Genomic DNA, 27,731 nt, shown 5'->3' on the forward strand with positions numbered 1-27,731 from the left:
GCAGGAGGATTATATTACGCTGCAATCACACTGTCTGCAAAGTTACTGAGCTGTGCTGAGCTGAGCCAAAAGCTTCCAATGTGATCACTGTGCAGCACTACGGAACAGCCAGCCTATAATGGGCAGCACATTGCAGCCAGTATGTGTGCTCTACACATATCTGGCAGTGGCATCCATGTCCCCTCTCTCTCATCTACCTGTCTCCCTGCAAGGCTGGCTCCCATCCAACAGAGCGATCCCTGCTTCCAGGACCCCGCTGCCCGCTGAGAGGGGGCGTGTCGCTCCTGGCCCCGCCCCTTTTGCGATCCGAATCGTTCATTTTGATGATTCGGATGATCGACTCATAAAATAGATTCGGATCAAAGATCCGAATCGTTCATGATCCGGACAACACTACAAGGCAAGCAGTAGTAATCACAGGTATTCCTGTATAGTACTGTAGATCTATTTTCATGCACTGACTCGGAACTGTACAAGAGAAGCCCTACTTCCCCGGGTGACCCGTATTGGCGCTGCGGTGGATAGCAAATTGGTGAAACGACCCCTGCAACAGTCCACTATACGCACAGGTACTTTGTCCGATTGTGCTTCCCTAAATTTACGCTGCAATCGGACACTGCACCAGCGCTACACACGTATACGTGGGTGGCGCCATTACTGCGCAGGAAGTTTATGCGTGACGTGGTATGTGCTTCCGGGACTCGGTAAACTTTTCAGCAGTTCGGTTCTGGGGTGGAAGAGAAGGATGGGTTGTTGTAATGTGTCCACCGAGCCTTGGAACCGACTCCACCTCCCGCGTCCAGCCATCCAGTGCCAAGTTACCGTGCCGCTAGGAGAGCACACAGGTAATGCTGTGACCGTGCACTCACTGCTGTCTGGCTGCTTTCCTGGCTGCAGCCAATAACATAACATGCTTTTGCTGCTGCTTTTAGGCTGTAAATGTTCAGATGTATTTATATACGTGCATTCTCTTTTGAAGCAGCAGAGAGATCACTGTTGAGCAGAATTTTATCTCTGGTCAGGAGTAAAACATGCTAATAAGGTGAGATGACCAAAACAAAATTTAAAAATGGTGGAGAGTAGGCATGTGTTGTGGGCTCTCCTCATGCACACCACTCCCCCCAGTTCTCCTCTGGTGCCCTCCTTTACTTTGTGTACTGACCCTTAAAAGCTACTTCCTGGTCGGGAGAGTCGACGAAGACTGTGCACAGGTGCTGCACAGCGATGTAAGCCCTTGATCGCGCGCCTGCGATCAAGGATGCACGTTGCCGGGCAGCACCTGTGCACTCTTTGTCACCCCTTTTGACCAGGAAGTAGCTTTGGAGGGTCGGTACCGAGTAACGTAGGGCACTGGATGAGAACTGGGGGTAGTAGTGTGCATGAGGAGAGCCCACTACACTTGCCTGCACCGCTCCATCACCCCCCTCCCCCATTTTGAAATTCTTTTGAGGAGTAAGGTATCCTTTAAGCATTGTATAGCGAGCAGAGTTTTCCTGCTGGTACTTGTCTTGTGCGGCATTATCGCTAGAGGGAGATTAAGGCGCCCATACATCAGACTATGTATAGGCAGAGCGAACAAGAGACAGATGTCTCTCTGATCGAATCTGGTTAGAGAAAGATCTGTCGGCTGCCCATACACCGCAGGCTGATTCCTGACTGATTTCAGCATGAAATCTCTTGGGAATCGGTCTTGCGACATCGACTCCTGCACTGTTCCCCCCCCCCCCCCCGCAGTATACTTTATCTGTTTGTTTCTGCCACTGGCTCCGCTCCACAGTCCGCATACAAGCACCCCGTGTGGTTGCCAGCATATACGTGGGCGTGTGTGTGATGGATTGCAACGGCGGGGCACATATCGGCCTGAAATTGTTCGCATCGTTGATCGGGCATGTTCTTGGCGGCACTGATTTTCATCTGATTCGATAATTATCAAATCAGATTGTCGAGAGATGTATGGCCACCTTTAGTGTTAAAGTCAACTGAGCATCTGGAACTAAATATTATGTAAAATTAACCTCACCATAAGGGAAAGTCGTACTAGAATAGTGCCATTGGGGTGAGCGTCATTACTTACCTATGGCATGCTGTTCCTCTGGCCCCGTATCTAAATGGGAACCACCATCTTCCCCAGGAGAGACTGCAGCTGTGCCGCAGTTTGAAGTTCCTGGTGAAATTGCGTGCCAGAGACTGCTGTAATGCATGCTTAGAGATGTAGTCCATGTATTGAGGGGGATCGGGGGCTATTTTACACATGCTGGATATTTGGCATTTTCATCATTGATTTGCCATCTTGGCTGTGAACCATCTAGCATGTGTGCAAGGCTACATGCACATGTTACATTTTTGTTATGCTACAGCAGGGCAATGTGGTGTTCTGTAATGAAGGGATCTTCTGCTGGATCTTGAGTGATGGCAATGACCAAGTGCATTGTTCCCCTCCTTACCCCTTCCTGCCAAAACCACTCCATGCCATGTTCCTCTTCTCCCCATAACAAGAGTACGCCTTACCAGACTGTACCTGAGGAATGTGTGCTTGAGCTTGTGGCCACAATTGTCACACTTGGCATCCAATCCCTACAGGGACGGTTATAGTGTGTGTATGCACACCTAGCCTGCATCATGCGCTGCAGTAGAAAATGCTTGGACTACTTCTTACCCCTTTATAGTGTGAGAGCAGAACATGATAGTTATTGTATATAATGATTTTCATCTGCCTTGTGTTCAGCACTAAATTGTTGGTGCTAGTCTAGTTTAGGGGACCCTGCAGGAAACCGCATAGGGAATTCCGCTAACATGATTGGATGGACAGCACCTTTTAGAAATACTAGATTTCAGATAGGTTGTAGTAAACTACTCCCACACTATTTGGCCAATCACAACTCTTCATGTTTAGAGGGCGCTGTGATTGGAGGCCTGTTCCCTATGAGGTTTCCAGCGTCCCCTAAACTAGACTAGTTGGGTGGGCTTCTGCTTTATGAATCTTTTTTTCCTTGTATTTATAATTAGCAAACCACATGTTATGTATTGTATGCTGTCTGTGATGCATGTAAACTTTAACAAAAGATTGTTCCTTTGCCTTTGACATCATTCAGGTACACAGCTTAGAAATCTTGTTAAAAGCTGCCAAGAGGTCCAGGCCTTACTAAAGGGCAAAGAATTAAAAGTTGAAGTTTCTACGCTGGATTCTGTATTATATGTATATCATAACTCACTGGCTTACCATAAGCCATACCTTGCTTTAAAACAGGTATGTTATTTTGTATTGTAATATGACTGAGAATGCTTTACAATGTGTAAATTGTCTGCATATTGAACATTTTGAAATGGCAGAATTCTTGTTTCAGCAATCCTGTTTATGAAAAAAAAGGTAAGGGGTGGTTCACATGGCTCCGTTTTTTTTGGCCTAGATCAAAAATGGAGCCACGGATACCAGTGTTAAATATAGCAGTCACCTGCACTCATAAAAAAACGCATCTGGCGGCGTTCAGGGAGACCCGTTTTCAAAACCTGAACGGACCTTCCGGATTTGCAACATTTTCACGGACCCCGGATACACGGAGGGGTAGTGAAAATGAATGCGAAAACAGATCCCCCTCTACACAGGCAATTTTGGACACTGAAACTGATCCATTTCTGTGTCACACCCCGTGTGTGGGGAGGGACCATCATGCGGAAGGGGGGATCGGCCCCCTCCCTCACCTGGGTCTCCCGTCCCTGCTCTCCCTCCAGCTATTTGTGCAAAAAGTTGTTAAATGTAATGTCCGCAGCGAACGGGGTGGCTTATCTCCTCTACTTACTTACTCCACTGACCACGTCACTTCCTGCAGTGCCGCCCTCCGAAATATAGAGGGCGACATTGCAAGAAGTCTAGCGGCGAGCGGTGGTACGCAAGGAGAGGAGTTAAGCTTCCCCGCTCGCTGCGGACATTACATTTTACACGTTTTTGCACAAATAGCTGGAGGGGAGAAGGGACAGTGGGGACCCAGGTGAGGGAGGGGGGTTCCCCCCCGACCGATGTCACCCCCATCCTGGCTACTTCCCCTCCAGTTTGGCGCCCCCCCACCGGCATTCCTTTCCACGTATACTGCAAACATTTAAAAAGTTAAAACGGAGGGGGAAGAAAAAAAAACCCATCTCATTGTTCATCCCTACTGATTAATGAATCATCGGTTGGTTATCTGATAAGAGGTTCCTGACATTTCCAAATCTGCTAGTGCAAATTTGTAGTCCGTGTTGAACAAAAATGTGCATACGTGGCCAATTTCTAGCCTGTACAGGATCTTCTCAAAAAATTAGCATATTGTGATAAAGTTCATTATTTTCTGTAATGTACTGATAAACATTAGACTTTCATATATTTTAGATTCAAATACACACAACTGAAGTAGTTCAAGCCTTTTATTGTTTTAATATTGATGATTTTGGTACACAGCTCATGAAAACCCAAATTTCCTATCTCAAAAAATTAGCATATTTCATCCGACCATAACACCTGAGCAGTGCCACAGGCTGATTGCCTCCATGCCACGCCGCATTGAAGCAGTCATTTCTGCAAAAGAATTCCTGACCAAGTATTAAGTGCATAACTGAACATAATTATTTGAAGCTTGACTTTTTTTGTTTTAAAAACACTTTTCTTTTATTGGTCGGATCAAATATGCTAATTTTTTGAGATAGGAAATTTGGGTTTTCATGAGCTGTATGCCAAAATCATCAATATTAGCCACTTGCCAACCGCCCACTGCACAGGGGCGGCCGGAAAGTGGATCCCGCAAGGACCGCCGCATGCACAGAGGCGGTGGTCCTTGTACGGGCATGGGCGGAGCGATCGCGTCATCCGTGACGCGATCCTCCGCCGGGGATTTAGCCTCCAGCTCGCCGGCCTTTTAGCAGCGCCGGCGAGCGGAGGAATACAGAAATCCGCCGATCATTACGTATAATAGGCTTTGAAATGTATACAAAGCCTATTATACAGGCTGCCTCCTGCCCTGGTGGTTCCAGTGTCCGAGGGACCACCAGGGCAGGCTGCAGCCACCCTAGTCTGCACCCAAGCACACTGATTGCCCAGACCCCTGTTTGCACCCAATCACACCCCTAATCACCCAACAATCACTCCCTGTCACTATCTGTCGACACTATTTTTTTTTTTAATTCCTTAAACTGCCCCGTGCTCCCTCCTGATCACCCCCCCCCGTGTACTGTATGCCTCTATCCCCCCCTGTAATAACCCACTGATCACCCGTCAATCACCTCCTGTCACTGCCACCCATCAATCAGCCTCTAACCTGCCCCTTGCGGGCAATCTGATCACCCACCCACACCAATAGATCGCCCGCAGATCCGACGACAGATCACCTCCCAAGTGCAGTGTTTACATCTGTTCTCTACCCTTAACACCCACTAATTACCCATCAATCACCCCCTATCACCACCTGTCACTGTTACCCATCAGATCAGACCCTAATCTGCTCCTTGCGGCACCCAATCACCCGCCTACACGCTCAGATTGCCCTCAGACCCCCCCCCCTTATCAATTCGCCAGTGCATTATTTACATCTGTTCTTCCCTGTAATAACCCACTGATCACCTGTCAATCACCCATCAATCACCCCCTGTCACTGCCACCCATCTATCAGCCCCTAACCTGCCCCTTGCGGGCAGTCTGATCACTCACCCACACCAATAGATCGCCCGCAGATCCGACGTCAGATCACCTCCCAAGTGCATTGTTTACATCTGTTCTTTACCCTAAACACCCACTAATTACCCATCAATCCCCCCCTGTCACTGCTACCCATCAGATTAGACCCCTATCTGCCCTTAGGGCACTCAATCACCCACCCACACCCTTAGAACGCCCTCAGACCCCAGCCCTGATCACCTCGCCAGTGCATTGCTTGCATCTATTCCCCCCTCTAATCACACCTTGAGACACCCATCAGTCACCCCCTAGCACACCTACCCATCAGATCAGGCCCTAATTTGCCCCGTGTGGGCTCCTGATCACTTGGCCAAACCCTCAGATCCCCCTCACACCCCCTTCCGATCACCTCCCCAGTGCATTGATTGCATCTATTTTCCCCTCTAACCACCCCCTGAGACACCCATCAATCACCTCCTGTCACCCCCCTAGCACTCCTATCCATCAGGTCAGGCCCAATACAACCTGTCATCTAAAAGGCCACCCTGCTTATGACCGGTTCCACAAAATTCGCCCCCTCATAGACCACCTGTCATCAAAATTTGCAGATGCGTATACCCCTGAACAGTCATTTTGAGACATTTGGTTTCCAGACTACTCACGGTTTTAGGCCCGTAAAATGCCAGGGCGGTATAGAAACCCCACAAGTGACCCCATTTTAGAAAAGACACCCCAAGATATTCTGTTAGGTGTATGACGAGTTCATAGAAGATTTTATTTTTTGTCTTTGGGCCCCTTAGCGCAGTTAGAGTGCAAAAAAGTGCCACACATTTGGTATCGCCGTACTCAGGAGAAGTAGTGTTATGTGTTTTGGGGTGTATTTTTACACATACCCATGCTGAGTGGGAGAAATATCTCTGTAAATGGACAATTGTGTGTAAAACAAAATCAAACAATTGTCATTTACAGAGATATTTCTCCCACCCAGCATGGGTATGTGTAAAAATACACCCCAAAACACATTACACTACTTCTCCTGAGTACGGCAATACCACGTGTGGCACTTTTTTGCAGCCTAACTGCGCTAAGGGGCCCAAAGTCCAATGAGCACCTTTAGGCTTTACAGGGGTGCTTACAATTGGGCACCCCCCAAAATGCCAGGACAGTAAACACACCCCACAAATTACCCCATTTTGGAAAGTAGACACTTCAAGGTATTCAGAGAGGAGCATAGTGAGTCCGTGGCAGATTTCATTTTTTTTTTTTGTCGCAAGTTAGCAGAAATGGAAACCTTTTTTTTTTTTTTTCTCTTTTTGTCACAAAGTGTCATTTTCCGCTAACTTGTGACAAAAAATAAAATCTTCTATGAACTCACCATGCCTCTCAGTGAATACTTTGGGATGTCTTCTTTCCAAATTGGGGTCATTTGGGGGGTATTTATACTATCCTGGAATTCTAGCCCCTCATGAAACATGACAGGTGGTCAGAAAAGTCATAGATGCTTAAAAATGGGAAAATTCACTTTTTGCACCATAGTTTGTAAATGCTATAACTTTTACCCAAACCAATCAATATAGGCTGAATGGGTTTTTTTTTTAAATTAAAAACATGTTTGTCCACATTTTTTGTGCTGCATGTATACAGAAATTTTACTTTATTTGAAAAATGTCAGCACAGAAAGTTAAATCATTTTTTTGACAAAATTCATGTCTTTTTTGATGAATATAATAAAAAGTAAAAATCGCAGCAGCAATCAAATAGCACCAAAAGAAAGCTTTATTGGTGACAAGAAAAGTAGCCAAAATTTATTTAGGTGGTAGGTTGTATGAGCGAGCAATAAACCGTGAAAGCTGCAGTGGTCTGAATGGAAAAAAAGGGTCTGGTCCTTAAGGGGGGTAAAGCCTACGGTCCTCAAGTGGTTAAAACAATAAAAGGCTTGAACTACTTCAGTTGTGTGTATTTGAATCTAAAATATATGAAAGTCTAATGTTTATCAGTACATTACAGAAAATAATGAACTTTATCACAATATGCTAATTTTTTTTTTTTTAGAAGATCCTGTATATCACTGTCAACTGATTTGAACCTGATATTGGACTGAGGTTGAAAGACTGTGGTACCTGAAGTCTTGTACACATGCTAGGTGGTACTCTGGGCCTCCTCTGCTGAGAATCTAGTGTGCATACAGCAGGCCACAATTATCCCCGCTCCCTCTGGCGCATGGACATAAGATCCACATTGAAGGATAATCTTGTCTGGGTACCGGTATGGCCACTGGACTATTGTTCTTGCTTCTTCTGTTTTGTGCTGCTCTCTTGTGGCCCTCCTTCTGCCTCCATAGGAACATACCTGTACAGAACTCTGCTCTAAACTGTTGCATGGGGGCAAGGCTTACAATCCCTGCTTGCAATTCCGTTTTAAACTGCCTTCCTCCTTCCTTTTTTTTTGTCTTGTTTTTTTGTTTTTGTTTTGTTTTTTTCAGTAATGTATTGAAAGACCAGCATAGTGTCATTGCAGTATTTTTTAGGACTGGACAAACCTCAGCAGCCATTTACAGCTGGTGCTTAAAACAAACCTGCACTACATGTCTGCCGTGTTCTGTATACCTAAATAACATTGTTTTACTAATGTGCATTACTGCCTAACCTAACTGGCCAGGGCTGTTTTATGTATTGTCTTTGTTGTGGCATTGCCATCTTGCCTTTTTGCCAATTCTGAAGATGTTCTTTTGTTGTACTAAATTAAGGGGAGCTTACCCTAAGTTTGTTTGCAACAGTGTTCCTGAGTTCAGATTCACTTTACTGTGTGAGCCTTTCTTTGTTAGATTTCATAGATTTACTGCTGAATTCCATATTCATTTGTCAACCCCTGCTTTATGCATTAGCACTGGTATTCTCTGAAACCCCAACAGTATTCCAGTGAGCTGGTGTGATGTCCTATCATTCTCTGTATAACCTAGACCCTTTTGCTGTTGTAGGGGCCCCCAGGATCACTCATAGGCTTTTACTTGTGTACTTTCCCTAGATTTACACTGTATGTGGAAAATTTCCATTCCGTCAAACCCTATCGCTGGGCGGACGTTCTGCCAACAGTGGCACGTGTGTATTCGCTGTTGGCAGATCCGCTGACAACGCGTATACATGTGCTACTGTCAGCAGAACGTCCGCCCAGCGGGAGAGTCTGACAGTCTGAGAGACTACCATTCAAAGTATATTCACTTTGTATATTCTTTTCATACATAGATTTGGTAAACAATCAAGATTCTATTGTGGGCACCTAAACATTTGACTCCACTGACATTTTTAAACTATGATTTATTTATTTATTTTTTTTGCAGTCACATGTGTTTTGGCTATGCATACCTGGCAAACATTAAAGGCACTTTATTTGTTATGAGTTGAGCAAAGGCCATTTATGTTTGTAAAATACAAGCCTGTTGCCCTAACACTACGGTAATTAAAATGCTTTCACACCTTCATACCTAAGATTTACACTTCCCATCAACTAGTGGTTTCTGTGTTGGGAATGAAGAAATTTTATGCACACAATCTTTGAGTTCTGTATGTTGCAGCTTGGATTTTCCAATTAATTAGAAAATCTCTTTCCCTGTTACTAGGTGCGGCAGTGTATAAAGCGTTCATGTTCTATGGGCCTGGAAGATTCCATACAAGAGGTGTTTGATTTATGTCCAAAGTATGTACACAGTTTGTTTTTGTGGGTTGTATACCGTACATATATTATACATATAAGAAAAAATATTTTACGTACTACTATCGTAGACACTCCTTAGGGCTAGTACACGAGGCTGATTTTGCAGTGCAGTCTGCCGCTCCCTCACATAGCATATGACCCTGCGGTAGAGTGTGCTGATAGGGTCATTTGCATAGCGCCGCCCCTCGTGCAATGCCTGGCTCCCTACTGGACAGGAAGTATGTCGCTGGAATTCCCAGCTTTCCCGTCGTACAGTGATGTGAAAAACTATTTGCCCCATTCCTGATTTCTTATTCTTTTGCATGTTTGTCACACTTAAATGTTTCTGCTCATCAAAAACCGTTAACCATTAGTCAAAGATAACATAATTGAACACAAAATGCAGTTTTAAATGATGGTTTTTATTATTTAGTGAGAAAAAAAACCTCAAAACCTACATGGCCCTGTGTGAAAAAGAAATTGCCCCCTGAACCTAATAACTTTTTGGGCCACCCTTAGCAGCAATAACTGCAATCAAGCGTTTGCGATAACTTGCAACGAGTCTTTTACAGCGCTCTGGAGAATTTTTGGCCCACTCATCTTTGCAGAATTGTTGTAATTCAGCTTTGAGGGTTTTCTAGCATGAACCGCCTTTTTAAGGTCATGCCACAACATCTCAATAGGATTCAGGTCAGGACATTGACTAGGCTACTCCAAAGTCTTCATTTTGTTTTTCTTCAGTCATTCAGAGGTGGATTTGCTGGTGTCTTTTGGGTCATTGTCCTGCTGCAGCACCCAAGATCGCTTCAGCTTGAGTTGACAAACAGATGGCCGGACATTCTCCTTCAGGATTTTTTGGTAGACAGTAGAATTCATGGTTCCATCTATCACAGCAAGCCTTCCAGGTCCAGAGCAGCAAAACAACCCCAGGCCATCACACTACCACCACCATATTTTACTGTTGGTATGATGTTCTTTTGCTGAAATGCTGTGTTACTTCTACGCCAGATGTAACGGCACCTTCCAAAAAGTTCAACTTTTGTCTTGTCGGTCCACAAGGTATTTTCCCAAAAGTCTTGGCAATCATTGAGATGTTTTTTAGCAAAATTGAGACGAGCTTTAACCTTCCTGGCGGTAAGTCCAAGCTGAGCTCGGGCTATGCCGCGCAGGAGGATTTCTCAGGCCCTGCTGGGCCGATTTGCTAACTTTTTTCTTTGCAACACGCAGCTAGAACTTTGCTAGCTGCGTGTGCATTCCGATTGCCACTGCTCTGAGCTCGATCGCCGCTGTTCGTCACGCCGTGCCCCCCCCAGGCCCCGGGCGCTGCCTGGCCAATCAGTGCCAGGCAGCTCCGAGGGGTGTATCGGGACTCCTTTAGACATCACGTTGTCCATGACGTTGGATCACGTTGTCCATCACGTTCCCCCGTTGTCCATCACGGGGGAAGCCCTTCAGGAAATCCCGTTCTTTGAACGGGTTTTCCTGATCAAAGATCGCCGGAGGCGATCGAAGCGGGCGGGGGATGCCGCTGTACAGCGGCTATCATGTAGCGAGCCCTAGGCTCGCTACATGATTAAGAAAAAAAAAAAAATTTAAATAGTGCTGCGCTGCCCCCTGGCGGTTTTTAATAGACCGCCAGGAGGGTTAATGTTCTTTTTGCTCAAAAGTGGTTTGTGCCTTGGATATCTGCCATGCAGGCCGTTTTTGCCCAGTCTTTCTTATGGTGGAGTCGTGAACACTGACCTTAATTGAGGCAAGTGAGGCCTGCAGTTCTTTAGATGTTGTCCTGGGGTCTTTTGTGGCCTCTCGGATGAGTTTTTTCTGCGCTCTTGGGGTAATTTTGGTCGGCCGGCTGGCCACTCTTGGGAAGGTTCATCACTGTTCCATGTTTTTGCCATTTGTGGATAATGGCTCTCACTGTGGTTCGCTGGAGTCCCTAAGCTTTAGAAATGGATTTATAACCTTTACCAGACTGATAGATCTCAATTACTTTTGTTCTCATTTGTTCCTGAATTTCTTTGGATCTTGGCATGATGTCTAGCTTTTGAGGTGCTTTTGGTCTAATTCTCTGTGTCAGATAGCTCCTATTTAAGTGATTTCTTGATTGAAACAGGTGTGGCAGTAATCAGGCCTGGGGGTGACTACAGAAATTGAACTCAGGTGTGTTAAACCACAGTTATTTTTTTAACAAGGGGGGCAATCACTTTTTTACACAGGGCCATGTAGATTTGGAGTTTTTTTTTCCTCACTAAATAATAAAAACCGTCATTTAAAACTGCATTTTGTGTTCAATTATGTTATCTTTGACTAATGGTTAACGGTTTTTGATGAGCAGAAACATTTTAAGTGTGACAAACATGCAAAAGAATAAGAAATCAGGAAGGGGGCAAATAGTTTTTCACATCACTGTATTTGCATTGTTGGGCACCACCAACAAATTTAAATGTTTTGTGTTGCACCTCTATTTCAATGCATGACACCGCAGAAGTTGCCTGGTAACACGCTGTTGTCTTTGTGGCAGGTCGGCGGCGTAATGGATACTTCCGGTGCGACTTGACGTAAAGAAAGATAAACTGCTTTAGAGCTTATTTCCTCTAGTCGTGTTTTTGGCCTGCTTTTCGAATTGATTGCATTTTTTGCGATCCACAAGCAGATACTTTTACTCATAGCAGTTCCGTTGTAGATGCAGTACAGTGCCTTTTTTATAATGTGCTGCTGCACACATTTCTGGGCACAAAAAATTGGTGATGTCATTAACCGCTTCCGGACTGCTGTAATTGAAATCAACACCCTGTTTATGGCTGCTTATTCCTGCCAGGGCATAGCTTTCAATTACCGCGCCACTCGGACCCACAGGTTGCATTGCTCTCCCGTCGCCGTAGGCTCCTCACTCTGCCGTCTCTGACAGTAGAGCTCTGGCTCACATTGTTCATAGGAACAGGAGCCAATTGAATCTGCTCCTGACCAGCTCACAGAGCTCTGCCGGCAGAGCGAGGGGCTGCGGCGGGTCCGTGCGGCCATGTCGGTAGACCCATTTTTGGCAACAGCAGTCTCTGGTCCTTAAGGTGCCAGAGACCAGTGATGATCATGGATGAAATACGAATAGGTTTTATTCGGATGTCATCCAAGTAATTAAAGCACGTGGGCTAGGAGGGGTTAACCACTTCAGGACCACAGTCTTTTCGCCCCTTAAGGACCAGAGCCTTTTTCTCCATTCAGTCCACTGCAGCTTTCACGGTTTATTGCTCGGTCATACAACCTACCACCTAAATGAATTTTACCTCCTTTTCTTGTCACTAATACAGCTTTCTTTTGCTGCTATTTGATTGCTGCTGCGAGTTTTAGTTTTTATTATATTCATCAAAAAAGACATGAATTTTGGCAAAAAAATGACTTTTTTAACTTGCTGTGCTGACATTTTTCAAATAAAGTAAAATTTCCTATACATTTAAGCGCGAAAGTTATTCTGCTACATGTCTTTGATAAAAAAAAAAACATTCAGTGTATATTTATTGGATTGGGTAAAAGTTATAGCGTTTACAAACTATGGTGCCAAAAGTGAATTTTCCCATTTTCAAGCATCTCTGACTTTTCTGCGCACCTGTCAGGTTTCATGAGGGGCTAAAATTCCAGGATAGTACAAATACCCCCCAAATGACCCCATTTTGGAAAGAAGACATCCCAAAGTATTCAGTGAGAGGCATGGTGAATTCATAGAAGATTTTATTTTTTGTCACAAGTTAGCGGAAAATGACACTTTCTGACAAAAAAAAGAAAAAAAAAAAGTTTCCATTTCTTCTAACTTGCGACAAAAAAAAATGAAATCTGCCACAGACTCACTATGCTCCTCTCTGAATACCTTGAAGTGTCTACTTTCCAAAATGGGGTCATTTGTGGGGTGTGTTCACTGTCCTGGCATTTTGGGGGGTGCCTAATTGTAAGCACCCCTGTAAAGCCTAAAGATGCTCATTGGACTTTTGGCCCCTTAGCGCAGTTAGGCTGCAAAAAAGTGCCACACATGTGGTATTGCCGTACTCGGGAGAAGTAGTATAATGTGTTTTGGGGTGTATTTTTACACATACCCATGCTGGGTGGGAGAAATATCTCCGTAAATGACAATTGTTTAATTTTTTTTACACACAATTGTCTATTTATAGAGATATTTCTCCCACTCAGCATGGGTATGTGGAAAAATACACCCCAAAACACATTATACTACTTCTCCTGAGTACGGCGATACCACATGTGTGGCACTTTTTTGCACCCTAACTGCGCTAAGGGGCCCAAAGTTCAATGAGTACCTTTAGGATTTCACAGGTCATTTTGAGAAATTTCGTTTCAAGACTACTCCTCACGGTTTAGGGCCCCTAAAATGCCAGGACAGTATAGGAACCCCACAAATTACCCCATTTTAGAAAGAAGACACCCCAAGGTATTCCGTTAGGAGGATGGTGAGTTCATAGAAGATTTTTTTTTTTTTGTCACAAGTTAGCGGAAATTGATTTTAATTGTTTTTTTTTTCACAAAGTGTCATTTTCCGCTAACTTGTGACAAAAAATAAAATCTTCTATGAACTCACCATACTCCTAACGGAATACCTTGGGGTGTCTTCTTTCTAAAATGGGGTCATTTGTGGGGTTCCTATACTGCCCTGGCATTTTAGGGGCCCTAAACCGTGAGGAGTAGTCTTGAAACCAAATGTCGCAAAATGACCTGTGAAATCCTAAAGGTACTCATTGGACTTTGGGCCTCTTAGCGCACTTAGGGTGCAAAAAAGTGCCACACATGTGGTACCGCCGTACTCAGGAGAAGTAGTATAATGTGTTTTGGGGTGTATTTTTACACATACCCATGCTGGGTGGGAGAAATATCTCTGTAAATGACAATTGTTTGATTTTTTTTTTACACACAATTGTCCATTTACAGAGAGATTTCTCCCACCCAGCATGGGTATGTGTAAAAATACACCCCAAAACACAATATACTACTTCTTCTGAGTACGGCGATACCACATGTGTGACACTTTTTTGCAACCTAGGTGCGCTAAGGGGCCTAACGTCCTATTCACAGGTCATTTTGAGGCATTTGGATTCTAGACTACTGCTCACGGTTTAGGGCCCCTAAAATGCCAGGGCAGTATAGGAACCCCACAAGTGACCCCATTTTAGAAAGAAGACACCCCAAGGTATTCCGTTAGGGGTATGGTGAGTTCATAGAAGATTTTTTTTTTTTTTGTCACAAGTTAGCGGAAAATGACACTTTGTGAAAAAAAAAAACAATACATATCAATTTCTGCTAACTTGTGACAAAAAATAAAATCTTCTATGAACTCATCATACACCTAACAGAATACCTTGGGTGTCTTCTTTCTAAAATGGGGTCACTTGTGGGGTTCCTATACTGCCCTGGCATTTTAGGGGCCCTAAACCGTGAGGAGTAGTTTTGAACCCAAATGTCTCAAAATGACCTGTGAAATCCTAAAGGTACTCATTGGACTTTGGGCCCCTTAGCACAGTTAGGCTGCAAAAAAGTGTCACACATGTGGTATCGCCGTACTCAGAAGAAGTAGTATAATGTGTTTTGTGGTGTATTTTTACATATAACCATGCTGGGTGGGAGAAATATCTCTGTAAATGACACATTTTTGATTTTTTTTACACACAATTGTCCATTTACAGAGAGATTTCTCCCACCCAGCATGGGTATGTGTAAAAATACACCACAAAACACATTGTACTACTTCTCCTGAGTATGGCGATACCACATGTGTGACACTTTTTTGCAGCCTAGGTGCGCTAAGGGGCCCAACGTCCTATTCACAGGTCATTTTGAGGCATTTGTTTTCTAGACTACTCCTCACGGTTTAGGGCCCCTAAAATGCCAGGGCAGTATAGGAACCCCACAAGTGACCCCATTTTAGAAAGAAGACACCCCAAGGTATTCCGTTAGGGGTATGGTGAGTTCATAGAATTTTATTTTTTGTCACAAGTTAGTGAAAAATGACACTTTGTGAAAAAAACAATAAAAATCCAATTTCCGCTAACTTTTGACAAAAAATAAAATCTTCTATGAACTCATCATACACCTAACAGAATACCTTGGGGTGTCTTCTTTCTAAAATGGGGTCACTTGTGGGGTTCCTATACTGCCCTGGCATTTTACGGGCCCAAAACTGTGAGTAGTCTGGAAACCAAATTTCTCAAAATGACTGTTCAGGGGTATAAGCAACTGCAAATTTTGATGACAGGTGGTCTATGAGGGGGCAAATTTTGTGGAACCTTTCATAAGCAGGGTGGCCTCTTAGATGACAGGATGTTTTGGGCCTGATCTGATGGATAGGAGTGCTAGGGGGGTGACAGGAGGTGATTGATGGGTGTCTCAGGGGGCGGTTAGAGGGGAAAATAGATGCAATCAATGCACTGGGGAGGTGATCGGAAGGGGGTCTGAGGGGGATCTGAGGGTTTGGCCGAGTGATCAGGAGCCCACACAGGGCAAATTAGGGCCTGATCTGATGGGTAGGTGTGCTAGGGGGTGACAGGAGGTGATTGATGGGTGTCTCAAGGTGTGATTAGAGGGGGGAAATAGATGCAAGCAATGCACTAGCGAGGTGATCAGGGCTGGGGTCTGAGGACGTTCTGAGGTGTGGGCGGGTGATTGGGTGCCCACAAGGGGCAGATTAGGGTCTAATCTGATGGGTAACCGTGACAGGTGGTGATAGGGGGTGATTGATGGGTAATTAGTGGGTGTTTAGAGGAGAGAAGAGATGTAAACACTGCACTTGGGAGGTGATCTGATGTCGGATCTGCGGGCGATCTATTGGTGTGGGTGGGTGATCAGATTGCCCGCAAGGGGCAGGTTAGGGGCTGATTGATGGGTGGCAGTGACAGGGGGTGATTGATGGGTGGCAGTGACAGGGGGTAATTGACAGGTGATGAGTGGGTTATTACAGGGAATAACAGATGTAAATATTGCACTGGCGAATTGATAAGGGGGGTCTGAGGGCAATCTGAGCGTGTGGGCGGGTGATTGGGTGCCCGCAAGGGGTAGATTAGGGTCTAATCTGATGGGTAACAGTGACAGGTGGTGATAGGGGGTGATTGATGGGTGATTGATGGGTAATTAGTGGGTGTTTAGAGGAGAGAATAGATGTAAACAATGGATTTGGGAGGTGATCTGATGTCGGATCTGCGGGCGATCTATTGGTGTGGGGGGGTGATCAGATTGCCCGCAAGGGGCAGGTTAGGGGCTGATTGATGGGTGGCAGTGACAGGGGGTGATTGACGGGTGATTGACGGGTGATTGACAGGTGATTGACAGGTGATCAGGGGGGATAGATGCATATAGTACACGGGGGGGGGGGGTCTGGGGAGAATCTGAGGGGTGGGGGGTGATCAGGAGGGGGCAGTGGGCAGGGGGGGGGATAAAAAAAAACAGCGTTGACAGATAGTGACAGGGAGGGATTGATGGGTGATTAGGGGGGTGACTGGGTGCAAACAGTGGTCTGGGGGGTGGGCAGGGGGGGGTCTGAGGGGTGCTGTGGGCGATCAGGGGGCAGGGGGGGGGAAATCAGTGTGCTTGGGTGCAGACTAGGGTGGCTGCAGCCTGCCCTGGTGGTCCCTCGGACACTGGGACCACCAGGGCAGGAGGCAGCCAGTATAATAGGCTTTGTATACATTACAAAGCCTATTATACATATGTGCAGCGGCGATCCGGGTGCTAGTAACCCGCCGGCGCTTCCGAACGGCCGGCGGGTTACTACGAGCGGTGGGCGGAGCCAGTCCCCGGCGGCTGATCGCGGCACGAATGACGCGATCGCCGCATAGCCACTCCCGCAGCCGCCCCCGCCGATGGGCGTATTGCGGTCGTTTGGGCCCGGACTTTGCCGCCGCCCATCGGCTGGGGGCGGTCCTCAAGTGGTTAAACTAACCCAGCAGGCACTTTTTTTAATCCGTCCCACGGCACCTTCCTCACTGCGTTCCAAGCCGAGGTCACGCGGGTTCCGGGTTGAAGTAGGTAGTAATTGTAGTCACGCGATGCGCTTGGAACGTAGCGTGGGAGGCGCCGTGGGACGGATTAAAGGAAACGCCTGTTGGGTACGTTTAAACTTCTCCCTCGCCCACCCGCACAGGTGCTCTAATTACCTTGATGAAATCCGAATAAAACCTATTCAAATTTCATCCGGTGATCACTGCCAGAGACTGCTGGTATGCAAGTTGTTAACAAGTAACATTTTGTAGAAAATACTAGTTGACCTAAGCCCGTTTAAAAATGGGCTCTAGGTCTTTGTCCCACCGCCACATGTTAGTGCACATGCACATGCACACCCATCCGCCCGGTCCTCTGGCCAGTCATCCAGTCCCAATGGCTGTCCGTGCGCAGTAGCACAAACGCACGGACCCAGGGGCACAGAGACAGGTGTACGCAGAGACACTTGTCTCTTATTAGGTAGGATTACTATAGGTTTTATATTAATCCAATTATTATTAATTGAAAGGGGCAATTTGATTTAAAGGTTGGAAACTGTCAAGCTGTTATCCTGAGTTAATCTAATAATTTGTGTAACAGTATAAGCATTCTTTGCAACTTTTTTTCCTTTTTTGTATTCAGAGCAGATTGCAAAATGTAGCATTTTTTTTTTTTTAATGCATTTAGAGACACCGAGGTGGATACTGCCGACTGCTGCTCTGTACCTAGCCAGCCCATTATAGAACTAGCATCTATGAAGATTTTGGGTGCATGCAAGTTACTACTGCGTCTCATGGACTGTTGCTGCAAAGCCTTCCAGTATCCTTTGTTCTTTATGATTGTTTTGTTGTGTGACTTTGAAAAACCTATATGGAGGAGCAGGACCCTGTAAACTAACAATATAGTGCAACAGAAATTAAGTGACTGTTATGGGCCTTTTGTATAAAAATGTCAGAATGAACTAAGACGAATAGCAACCAATCTTCCCATCCATAACATTCAGATTGAAGTTGTTGTGTTTAGCACTTTTCCTGTAGAGTACCTGGTCTGGACCCCAGTCAGGATGTTATCGGAGTGCAGTTTATATGTTATCTGTGTAGTTACATTTGCTCTGGGCTCTTCAGTCTCTTTGAAACCCTGAACACCTGCTGCTAGATAAATTAGCATCCTGTAAAATCTGGCCCTGGACAGGCAAGGACATTAGACTGTGAATCTCCCTGAGGGATAGATGTGATGTGGCCTGCTCTCTAAAGCACTGTAGGAAAAATGTCAGTGCTATATAAATATGTAATCAGTGATGTGCAATAGTTAAACCCTGTATCTGTTTTCAAGAATATATAGGTCATATTTGCAGTTGAGGGATTTGTCATCAAATATAAAAATTCAGTGTAAATTGTCCTTTAGGGCTTGTTCACACTACAAGAGCTTTTCTAAGCGCTTTGTGTTTTTAAAAGCTTTTGCTAATGTTATCCTTTGTGTGCGTTCTCACTGGAGCGATGTGATTTTCTAAACATCCCCCATAGTATTGCATTAGCAAGAGCTTTGCAAAATCGCTAGCGCTTAAAAAGCTCTCGTAGTGTGAACAAGTCCTTAAAGCTGATCCGAGATGAAAAACTAACTATAACAAGTAACTTGTCTGCATATCGTATCTAAAGTTTAGATAGTTTAGACAGCAAATCTAGCTGCAAACAGCTTTAATAGAAAATGATTATTTCTTCCTGTGATACAATGACAGCAGCCTTGTTTGTAAACATTACACAGAGGCAGGCTTATCTGCATCTTGAGCAAAAAAAAAAAAACCTAATCACCACCCCCCTCCTCCTCCTTCCTCCCTTCTGCCTCTGAAATCACTAGCTAGTAACACCTCCCTCTCCTCTTGCCAGACTGAGCTCCCATGAGCCCTTGCTACTGTCTTAAAGTGCCTTGGCTCTCTGAAAACCTGTGGGCGTGGCTTGTTTAGTTTATAGGGAATTACAGTATTAAAACAAAGTATTTGGCTTGAGGAATGTCCTATAAACAATAGGCAAGGAACCCAATTATGCAATGAGTAAAAGTTCATCTCGGATCCATTTTAAGCTCCCTGGTGGTAATACAGAGTGTGGCTTGGGGCTAATTAAAGTTTGCATGAGGTGACATGCTGAGATAGACAAGTGTATGCACAGTGCTAAGCATAGAAATAACCAGCCTGTGTTCTTTTTATGCCTGAAAGAGTTAACCATTCAGTATTCAAGTGCCAGTTTATCTCTAGTCTGGAAAGAGTACAAGGTGACCAAACTGATGAGGAATTACAGCCGTAAAACAGTTTCCTGGATTCGAACAGCTTTTGAGTGCAAGGGATAAATATAAAAAAGGTCAATAGTTCATGTTTTTTTTTTTTTTAACCTTTTTTAGCTTTCAAAGAGAAAAAAAACGGATTCATACAAAAAAGATCAAGTTTAGGAGTAGGAGGATAGATACACTTTTTGTTTATCTGATCAGTTTATTTTCACCTTTTGGTTTCCTTTTAAAGGATCCCGAGGTGAGAGGGATATGGAGGCTGACATGTTTGTTTCCTTATAAGTAATGCACATTGCCTGGCTATCCTGTTGATCCTCTGCCTGTAATACTATTGGCCATAGGCCCTGAACAAGCATATGCAGATCAGATGTCTGACAAGATAAACTGCATGCTTGTTTCAGGTGTGGAATTTAGACCCTACTGACTAAAAAGGTCAGCTTCCATAGGTCTCGCACTTCTGGTTCCTTTTAAGTGCCAAAACCGGTAATCTTGACCCACTTTCTGAGAATCGGATGCCATGTGCGGAATGGTGGGGTAAACCACACCCCTCCCCATCCGGTTCCGGACATACGCAATCCATCTGCATACTCTCCTCCTAGCCGTTTGGTCTCTAAATTGCACGCACTGTCTGTCACATGACAGCGCTAGCATCATAGAGCTGGTGTGCCTATGAGGAGAGGAAGAGAATGGGTTATATGTGTCTACTGGATCCTGAAGAGGTGAGTTACCCAGCCCTCTGCTGTGCACTCTGCATGGGGATGGGGGTGCATTCTGTAGCTACCAATGCTGGGGGCACTCTCTGGCTAGCTTATCTGGGGTAAAGAGGAGGCTCCCTGCCTACCTATACTGATGTCTGACTTCATATTTTTCAATGTGAAGTGGCACAAAGTACCGCTTTTACGTCTAGAAACACTAAAATAATCAGACCTCCAGGGAGATTAAAAAAAATTGTCACAGATGGATTCACATATTGTTCCTTTACTTTCAAACCAGCTTATGTTTACAGCACTTGTACTTGCAAGAATTTATTGTCCTAAATGTCGTACTGTTGGGATTGCTAAGCCGCCTATGGTATGTATAGAAATTTTCCTTTTCTGTTATTTGTATAAATGTCCAGTGTTTCTCAGTGGATTTCGGGTACTTTCCAATAAGTCACCACGCACAAATTTAATTCAGAAGTTTATAGCATATGTAGTAGCAAGTTTTGTAAAACCGTTTTATTGCCTTATGCTGCTCCTGAAGGGGAGAGGCACGAAACTGGATGAGTCTCAATCTTTTATATCCAGCTTTGATCATGTAAAATGTAATCTGCTTGTACATGGTAAGAGATAGTGGTATGAAACCCAAAAATATATTTTTTTGCTTTAAGACAATAAATGCCACAACCCCCCCCCCCCCTCCCCCCCTTTTAAAGGGAACCTAAACTGAGATGGATATGCATTTTTCCTTTTGAAATAATACCAGTTACCCGACTCTCCTGCTCATCCTGTGTCTCTAATACTTTTAGCCACAGCCCTTGAACAAGCATGCAGATCAGGTGCTCTGACTGAAGTCAGACTGGATCAGCTGCATGCTTGTTTCAGGTGGGAAATCCAGATACTGCTGCAGCAAATAGATCAGCAGGACTGACAAGTAACTCGTATTGTTTAAAAGGAAACATCCATATCCCTCTGTTTAGGTTCCCTTTAGCTTGAAAAGAGAGGTCATTGAAAGGAATGTTTACACTTCACTAAAGCTTCTTGGGAACGTAGCCATTTGCAGGACAAATTAGACGTTAATGGAAATCGATAGGAAATAATCGATCTGGACAGTAAATCTGTCAGAAAGTTTTGTCGTGTGTACCTAGCATTAGGTCCGGTTTCCACTATGCTGTTGTGCATCTTGTGGACGCACAGTGACACCTGTAGCAGTCCTATTCATTGCTCTAGTATACGGATTTGGATGTTTGCTGCGAGAAACTGCAGCAGGCTGTCCAAATCCAACTGGCGTGATTCAGACGGCAAACCTATTGATGGAATAAGGAGCGTTTTCCTGCTCAGTTCGCATGGGGGGAAACACTGTGGATAGTAGAAAGAGGCCCTTACTCAGCAAATACTGTGTAAAATAGAAGGCTGGGCAGTGGTCATTATAACTCCTGCATATTATTTTTATATCTACAACAACTGAACATTTGTAAAGCACTTTTCTCCCTGAGAACCCAAAGCGCATAAGCTTGTCCAGTTCAGTACATAGTGGTGGGTTCTGGGGGTAAAGTTATGTGGTCATAGATGCCAGACTAAACGGATGGCTTTTCAATATTGATTTAAACGTTTCCAGGTTTGGAACGGTCTTGATTAAGTTTGGCAATGCATTCCACAGGGTGGGGGCAGCATGACAGAAAGCTCTGGCTCCAAAGGTTTTTTAGTTGAACTCTGGCGGTGGTCAAGTTATTGGATCCATTTTGTTCTGAGGTTGTGGGAGGTGCGATGCAGTTACAACAAATCCTTCAGGTATCTAGGGCCTAGATCGTGTAGGGATTTGAATGTTAGCATTCCAATTGTGAAAAGGATTCTCCATTTTATGGGTAGCCAGTGCAAATGATTGGTGTTGTGTGGCAATGGCGGGGTTGGCTTGGTAAGTCTTGTGGCAACATTCTGTACTAATTGCAGGCGGTGTAGGTGATCATTTGGAAGGCCTGCATAGAGGGCTTTACAATAGTGCAGCCGTGATGTGATGAACGTGTGAACTAGGGTTGGAAGATCCTCTGAAAGAACGAGGTGCTTACTTTTTGCAATATTCCTTAAGTACAAGAAGGGATGTTGAATCACAGCTAAAATTTGATTTCTGAAGTTTAATTCCCCATCAATCAGCATATCTAAACTGCACACAGTGTTGGAGCTAGAAAGGTCTGAGTTCCCTACCCTCAGTGGTATCGCTGTTAGGCGCTGCTCTTCGATGACAAGAACCTCAGTTTTTGTTAACATTTCATTTGAGCCGGTTTTTATTCATCCACTCCTGAAGCTCAGCTAAGCATGTGTTTATTTTTGGGATGGTGTCTTGTCATGCCGGATTTGAATGACCTGTATAGCTGGGTGTCCTCAGCATAGCAGTGGAATGTCAGACCATGGTTTTTGGTTTTTTTTTCCTGAGGGGCGGCAAGCCTAGCATAGCAAGGCTTGAGATTATTGATTCTTAGAGGTATATTCAACATAAAGGTGTTAGTGGACAAAACCACTGACTAAAATGAGAAATGTGGATTTTAAGTATATTAAAAAAGTATATTAAAAGCCATGTAGTATTCCTTATTTGATATGCAATATTTATATCCTCCAGGGTTATGTACCGAGGAATTCTGAAACGACTCATCTCTTTATACAGAGTCCAGCTAACTGTACAATTGGAGGTTTCTGCATTTCAGAAAATGTCCTACTTCAGAGACTTTGAATTTCCTTCCAGTATTGAAGATTGCTTTGGCCCTGTGTTCAGCGATTTGTTTAATAAGAAACTACCTAAAATGTTTTCCAAGAAGGGTTCATCACAGCTACTGAATAAAATATTCAAAGCTAGTTATCAGAATACTGAAAGCAATGAGAAAATCTCTCCAAGAACGAAGGCATTAAAAGAAGCCAGAGGAACATTTGTCGACTTGGGACAACAAATACAGAGGCAGAATAGAGGTAAGAATTAGTAGTGGAAGCATTTAGTATTACTGATTTCGAGACCTAAAAACAAAGCTAAGTACCCACCACTTGGCTATTAAATCTACTCTCAGGGCTAGATCACACTGCTTCCTGTTCAATAGTACGAGAATCACCCCCAAAGCGTTGCATGCAGCACATTTGTGATTTATGCAAAACGCAAACGCTGCAGTGAGAATGATCGAATAGAGATACATTAGCAGCAGCGCTTTGCTTATCACTGGCGATCTGAAAAGCGTCCAAGTGTGAACCAGCCCTAAAGCCTCGTACACACAGAAGCTGGTATTTCACTTAACTACTTCTTGCCATGGACTGAAGGGTATAAATGCATGCACATGAAGAAGAATGGACGTTTACTATATATACTTGTGTATAAGCTGAATTTTTGGGACCAAAAAACTGGCCCAAAGGTGGGAGTGTCTGCTTATACACGAGTCACAAAAAAATGTTGTGCCTCCGCCAATTGTTTAGCACAATTATGATAATCAAAAAGTTCCCCCTACACAAACATTTTCAGCTCAATGCGTTGTGTGCTTCCTCCATTCACATGAGTGCCCCGGTCATTAGTACAGTGATGCACAGTGGTGGGTGCCTTCTCTCTGGTTCATGTGGACAGGATTCAGCCTGCTTATCCCTTGCATTCTCGTTTCTATGGCAACCTCTAGTGGTGCCTCTTATTATGTGGGCCACTGCAGGATGTCATAGGGCCCTTTTCCACTTGTGCGGTGCGAATCGCCGAGGTAAAAATTTGCATGCGGATGCGAATTTCGCATGTGGGTGTATGCAAATTTTCATGTGAATTTTCATTCGAATTCGCACGTCAATTCGCATGGATGGCGCTGTATGCGAATTTAACCATGGCAGTCCCAGTGTGCTTTTCCATTGATTTCCATGTGAATTCGCATGAAAATTTGCAGGGCTGTGGAGTCATGGAGTCGGGCAGTTTTGGGTGCCTGGAGTCGGAGTCGGGGAAAAAATGCTCCGACTCCTAATGAATTTGTAACTGTAATTAAAATAGAAGATATGATAAAATGTTCTATTTCTCAGATAATAGTCATTAAAAATAATGTATATATACAGTAATAGCTGTGCTTAGTCCACAAAAATGAAATAAACCAATCAAAATTAGTTACTTGTGCTGTTTCAATAAAGCAGTCCCCGTATTTTTAAGGTCAGATATACATATCTGATTGTGACTGTATATATGGTGTACACAGGAATCTCTTATATATACTAAATAACATCTATGCTGTAAGAATAAAGCCTGATGTGTAGCTGTGTCACTAATAGAGATGGTCAATGAGATGGAAATAATTCTGCACTGATGCTGATTTATGCAAATGTATGCACTCCCTTTGCTGATGAAATCAAATAATTTGATATGTTGTTAAAATTTGGTTTGGTGACTACAAATTAAAGGGTACCTGAGACGGATGAAAAGTAAAGTTTTATACATACCTGGGGCTTCCTCCAGCCCCCTTCAGGCTATTCAGTCAATCGCTGTCATCCACCACCCGGATCTTCTGCTATGAGTCCTGGTAATTCAGCCAGTCAGCGCTGTCCGGCCGCATGCCGCTCCCACAGCCAGGAACATTCTGCACCTGCGCAATAGTGCTGCACAGGTGTAGTATGCTCCTGGCGTCGGAGTGTGTGCATGCGCACTACGCCCGACTGGCTCAAGTACCTGGACTCATAGCAGAAGATCCAGGTGGTGGAGGAGGACAACGAGGGACTGATTATCCTGAAGGCGGCTGGAGGAAGCCCCAGGTATGTATAAAACTTTAATTTCATCTGTCTCAGGTTTACTTTGTTACACAGTAGTACTATACTCTACATATGCACTCCCCACAGAGCTACAGGGAATCCACTGAGAATGCTGTGCACATTGAACACAGAGGTGTTGTCTGTCACCCATAAACCTTGTTCAGATTGTGCATGAAGAATGTGTAATAGAGGAAGAATCTCCTCATTCCCCTGCAGAGTACCTGCACATCATTCTTACATGTACCCACACTTACATTGCCTAGGGCCTGATAGATATTCTTTGTTCTGTTTTGTACCTTTTACAAGTACTCTTACCAAGGACTAGTTTGAGTCTAAAGGGAATAAATATAGTAGTCTACATATCCTTCTCACTTCAGTTGTCTTGTAAAATTCCTAAGCGTTGGCAGTTAAGAGACGAATTTCATGTTACATATTTTTAATCAACAAAATTGTAATATGCAAATTAGAGGAGTCGGAGGAATCCTAAACTGAGGAGTCGGTGGATTTTTGGACCGACTCCACAGCCCTGAAAATTTGCATACCAAAGCCGCAGGCGATTTCCCTATTAAATACATTAGCGGCGATTCGCATGCATTCCACACGCAGGCGAATTCTGAGGGCTGTGCCGTGTAGAAAAACCCTGCACAGAAAAAAACTCAGGAAAACTGACAAGTGGAAACGGGCCCATTCACTTGTATTGGCTATGTGAATCTGCATGCAGGAAATGCATGCAGATTCGTGATAGTGGAAACGGGCCCATAGAGAAGAGGCTGCAAGGGACAAGTAGGATGAATACTGTCAGCACAAGCCAGAGAGAAGGTGCACGCTGTGTATCACCATGCTAATGCCGGGGGCACTCGCGTGAAAGGAGGAAGCACACAGCATTGTGCTGAAAATGATGGGGGGGCAGCACTTGGGTCAGGTGAAGGAGAATACAGTTAAGCCTCTTGCACACTGCAAGCGATTCCGATTCAGATTCTGCTTTTTAACCGGTTTTTACATCAGATTCCGATTCAGATTTGCAGTTTGCTCCCTGCACACTGCGAATCTGAATCGGATGTGAAAACTGATTAAAAAGCGGAATCTGAATCGCTTGCAGTGTGCAAGAGGCCTTTTGCTGTATATAGCTCTGCAATGCCTGGGGGGCACTCGGGCAGTGTTTGTGTAGGTGGGACTTTTTCATTGTCACCTATGTCATACGTGTGATGCGGGGCACTCGTGTGGGGTGACCATTTCTTGTTGCAGGTCAGTTGAGGGAAGTGTGTGTTGCATTGTCACCATTTACAGTAAAGTGTTCTGTCTATCAGTGCAATGTATAGAGGCACCTGTGGCTCTGCTCGCCTGCCTTCGCTGCATTTCCTACTCACGGTTTATATGCAAGTCAATCAGTTTTACCATTTTTAGGCTTATACACGTATATACAATATATATAAATGTCCTGTTTGCATTAAAGGTGCACAAATGTAACGTTTCTAAATATCTATTTTGCAGGAAGTGGTTAAATCACATTTGTGACACTGGTTTGTGTTAGTGTGAAGTGAGAGAAAAAAATATATTTTTACCTGCTAGTATGCATAAGCATTGAGGAGAGGTGAAACGCTGCATTCCAGCGGTTGTGTTTTTTTTGTTTTTTTTTACAAAACGCTATATAATGTGAAATTTGTTATGCTACGGTTTTATTTATTACAGACCAACTTGAAAAGTTTGATGTAAAATCATTGTGTCATTCAGAGGCTAACCGTCTTCAAGTAAGTATTCCCCCCCCCCCCCCAATTTAATTATGTCAGTATTATTAATTATTGCATTTATAGAGCGCCAACCTATTGCACAGCGCTGGGCAATAAATAAGGTTAGACAATGATAATAGGGGAGACGGACAACACAATCCCCCTTGTGTACCCTCAGATCACCCTCAGACCCCGCCTGAACACCTCCCCAGTGCATTATTTTACATCTGTTCTCCCCTTTAATCAACCATCAATCACCCCCTGTCACTGATACCCATCGGATCAGACACTCATCTGCCCCTTGCGGGCACCCAATCACCCGCCCACACCCTCAGATCGCCTTCAGCCCCCCCCCCCCCCCCGATCACCTCGCCAGTGCATTACTTGCATCTATTCTCCCCTCTACTCACCCCCTGAGACACCCATCAATCGCCTCCTGTCACCCCCTAGCACTCCTATCCATCAGATCAGGCCCTAATCTGCCCCCCTGTGGGCTTCTGATTACCCAGCCAAACCCTCACCCGCTCCACCGCAGTGACAGAATTTTTTTTTCTGATCACTGCTGGTCTCTACTCCTGAACAGTCATTTTCAGGCATTTGGTTTCTAGACTACTCCTTGCGGTTTTGTGACAAACTTGTGACAAAAAATAAAATCTTCTATGAACTCGCCATACTCCTAATGGAATACTTTGGGGTGTCTTCTTTCTAAAATGGGGTAACTTGTGGGGTGCCTATACTGCCCTGGCATTTTAGGGGCCCTAAACCATGAGGAGTAGTCTGGAAACCAAATGCCTCAAAATGACCTGTGAAATCCTAAAGGAACTCATGGGACTTTGGGCCTCTTAGCGCACCTAGGCTGCAAAAAAGTGTCATGTGGTATCGCCGTACTCAGAAGTAGTATAATGAGTTTTAGGGTGTATTTTTACACATACCCATACTGGGTGGGAGAAATATCTCTGTAAATGGACAATTGTGACAAAAAAAAATGAA

At 44.4% G+C, this 27,731-nt stretch overlaps 1 protein-coding gene across 1 annotated transcript in view; it reads left to right on the forward strand.

Moving 5' to 3' along the window:
• The first annotated feature begins 627 nt into the window (after positions 1–627).
• NEPRO (nucleolus and neural progenitor protein) overlaps positions 628–27,731 on the forward strand; it is a 39,165-nt gene continuing 12,061 nt past the window's right edge. Inside the window, exons 1-7 of the mRNA XM_068268013.1 lie at positions 628–845; positions 3,093–3,247; positions 9,258–9,334; positions 17,984–18,115; positions 20,567–20,644; positions 22,886–23,229; positions 26,704–26,762. Of these exons, the coding sequence (XP_068124114.1) occupies positions 746–845; positions 3,093–3,247; positions 9,258–9,334; positions 17,984–18,115; positions 20,567–20,644; positions 22,886–23,229; positions 26,704–26,762 (945 nt within the window). The 5' untranslated portion in view covers positions 628–745. The remainder of the gene's footprint in view (positions 846–3,092; positions 3,248–9,257; positions 9,335–17,983; positions 18,116–20,566; positions 20,645–22,885; positions 23,230–26,703; positions 26,763–27,731) is intronic.

The sequence above is a fragment of the Hyperolius riggenbachi genome, chromosome 2, assembly GCF_040937935.1.
Source record: "Hyperolius riggenbachi isolate aHypRig1 chromosome 2, aHypRig1.pri, whole genome shotgun sequence".
Taxonomy (NCBI): Eukaryota; Metazoa; Chordata; class Amphibia; order Anura; family Hyperoliidae; genus Hyperolius; species Hyperolius riggenbachi.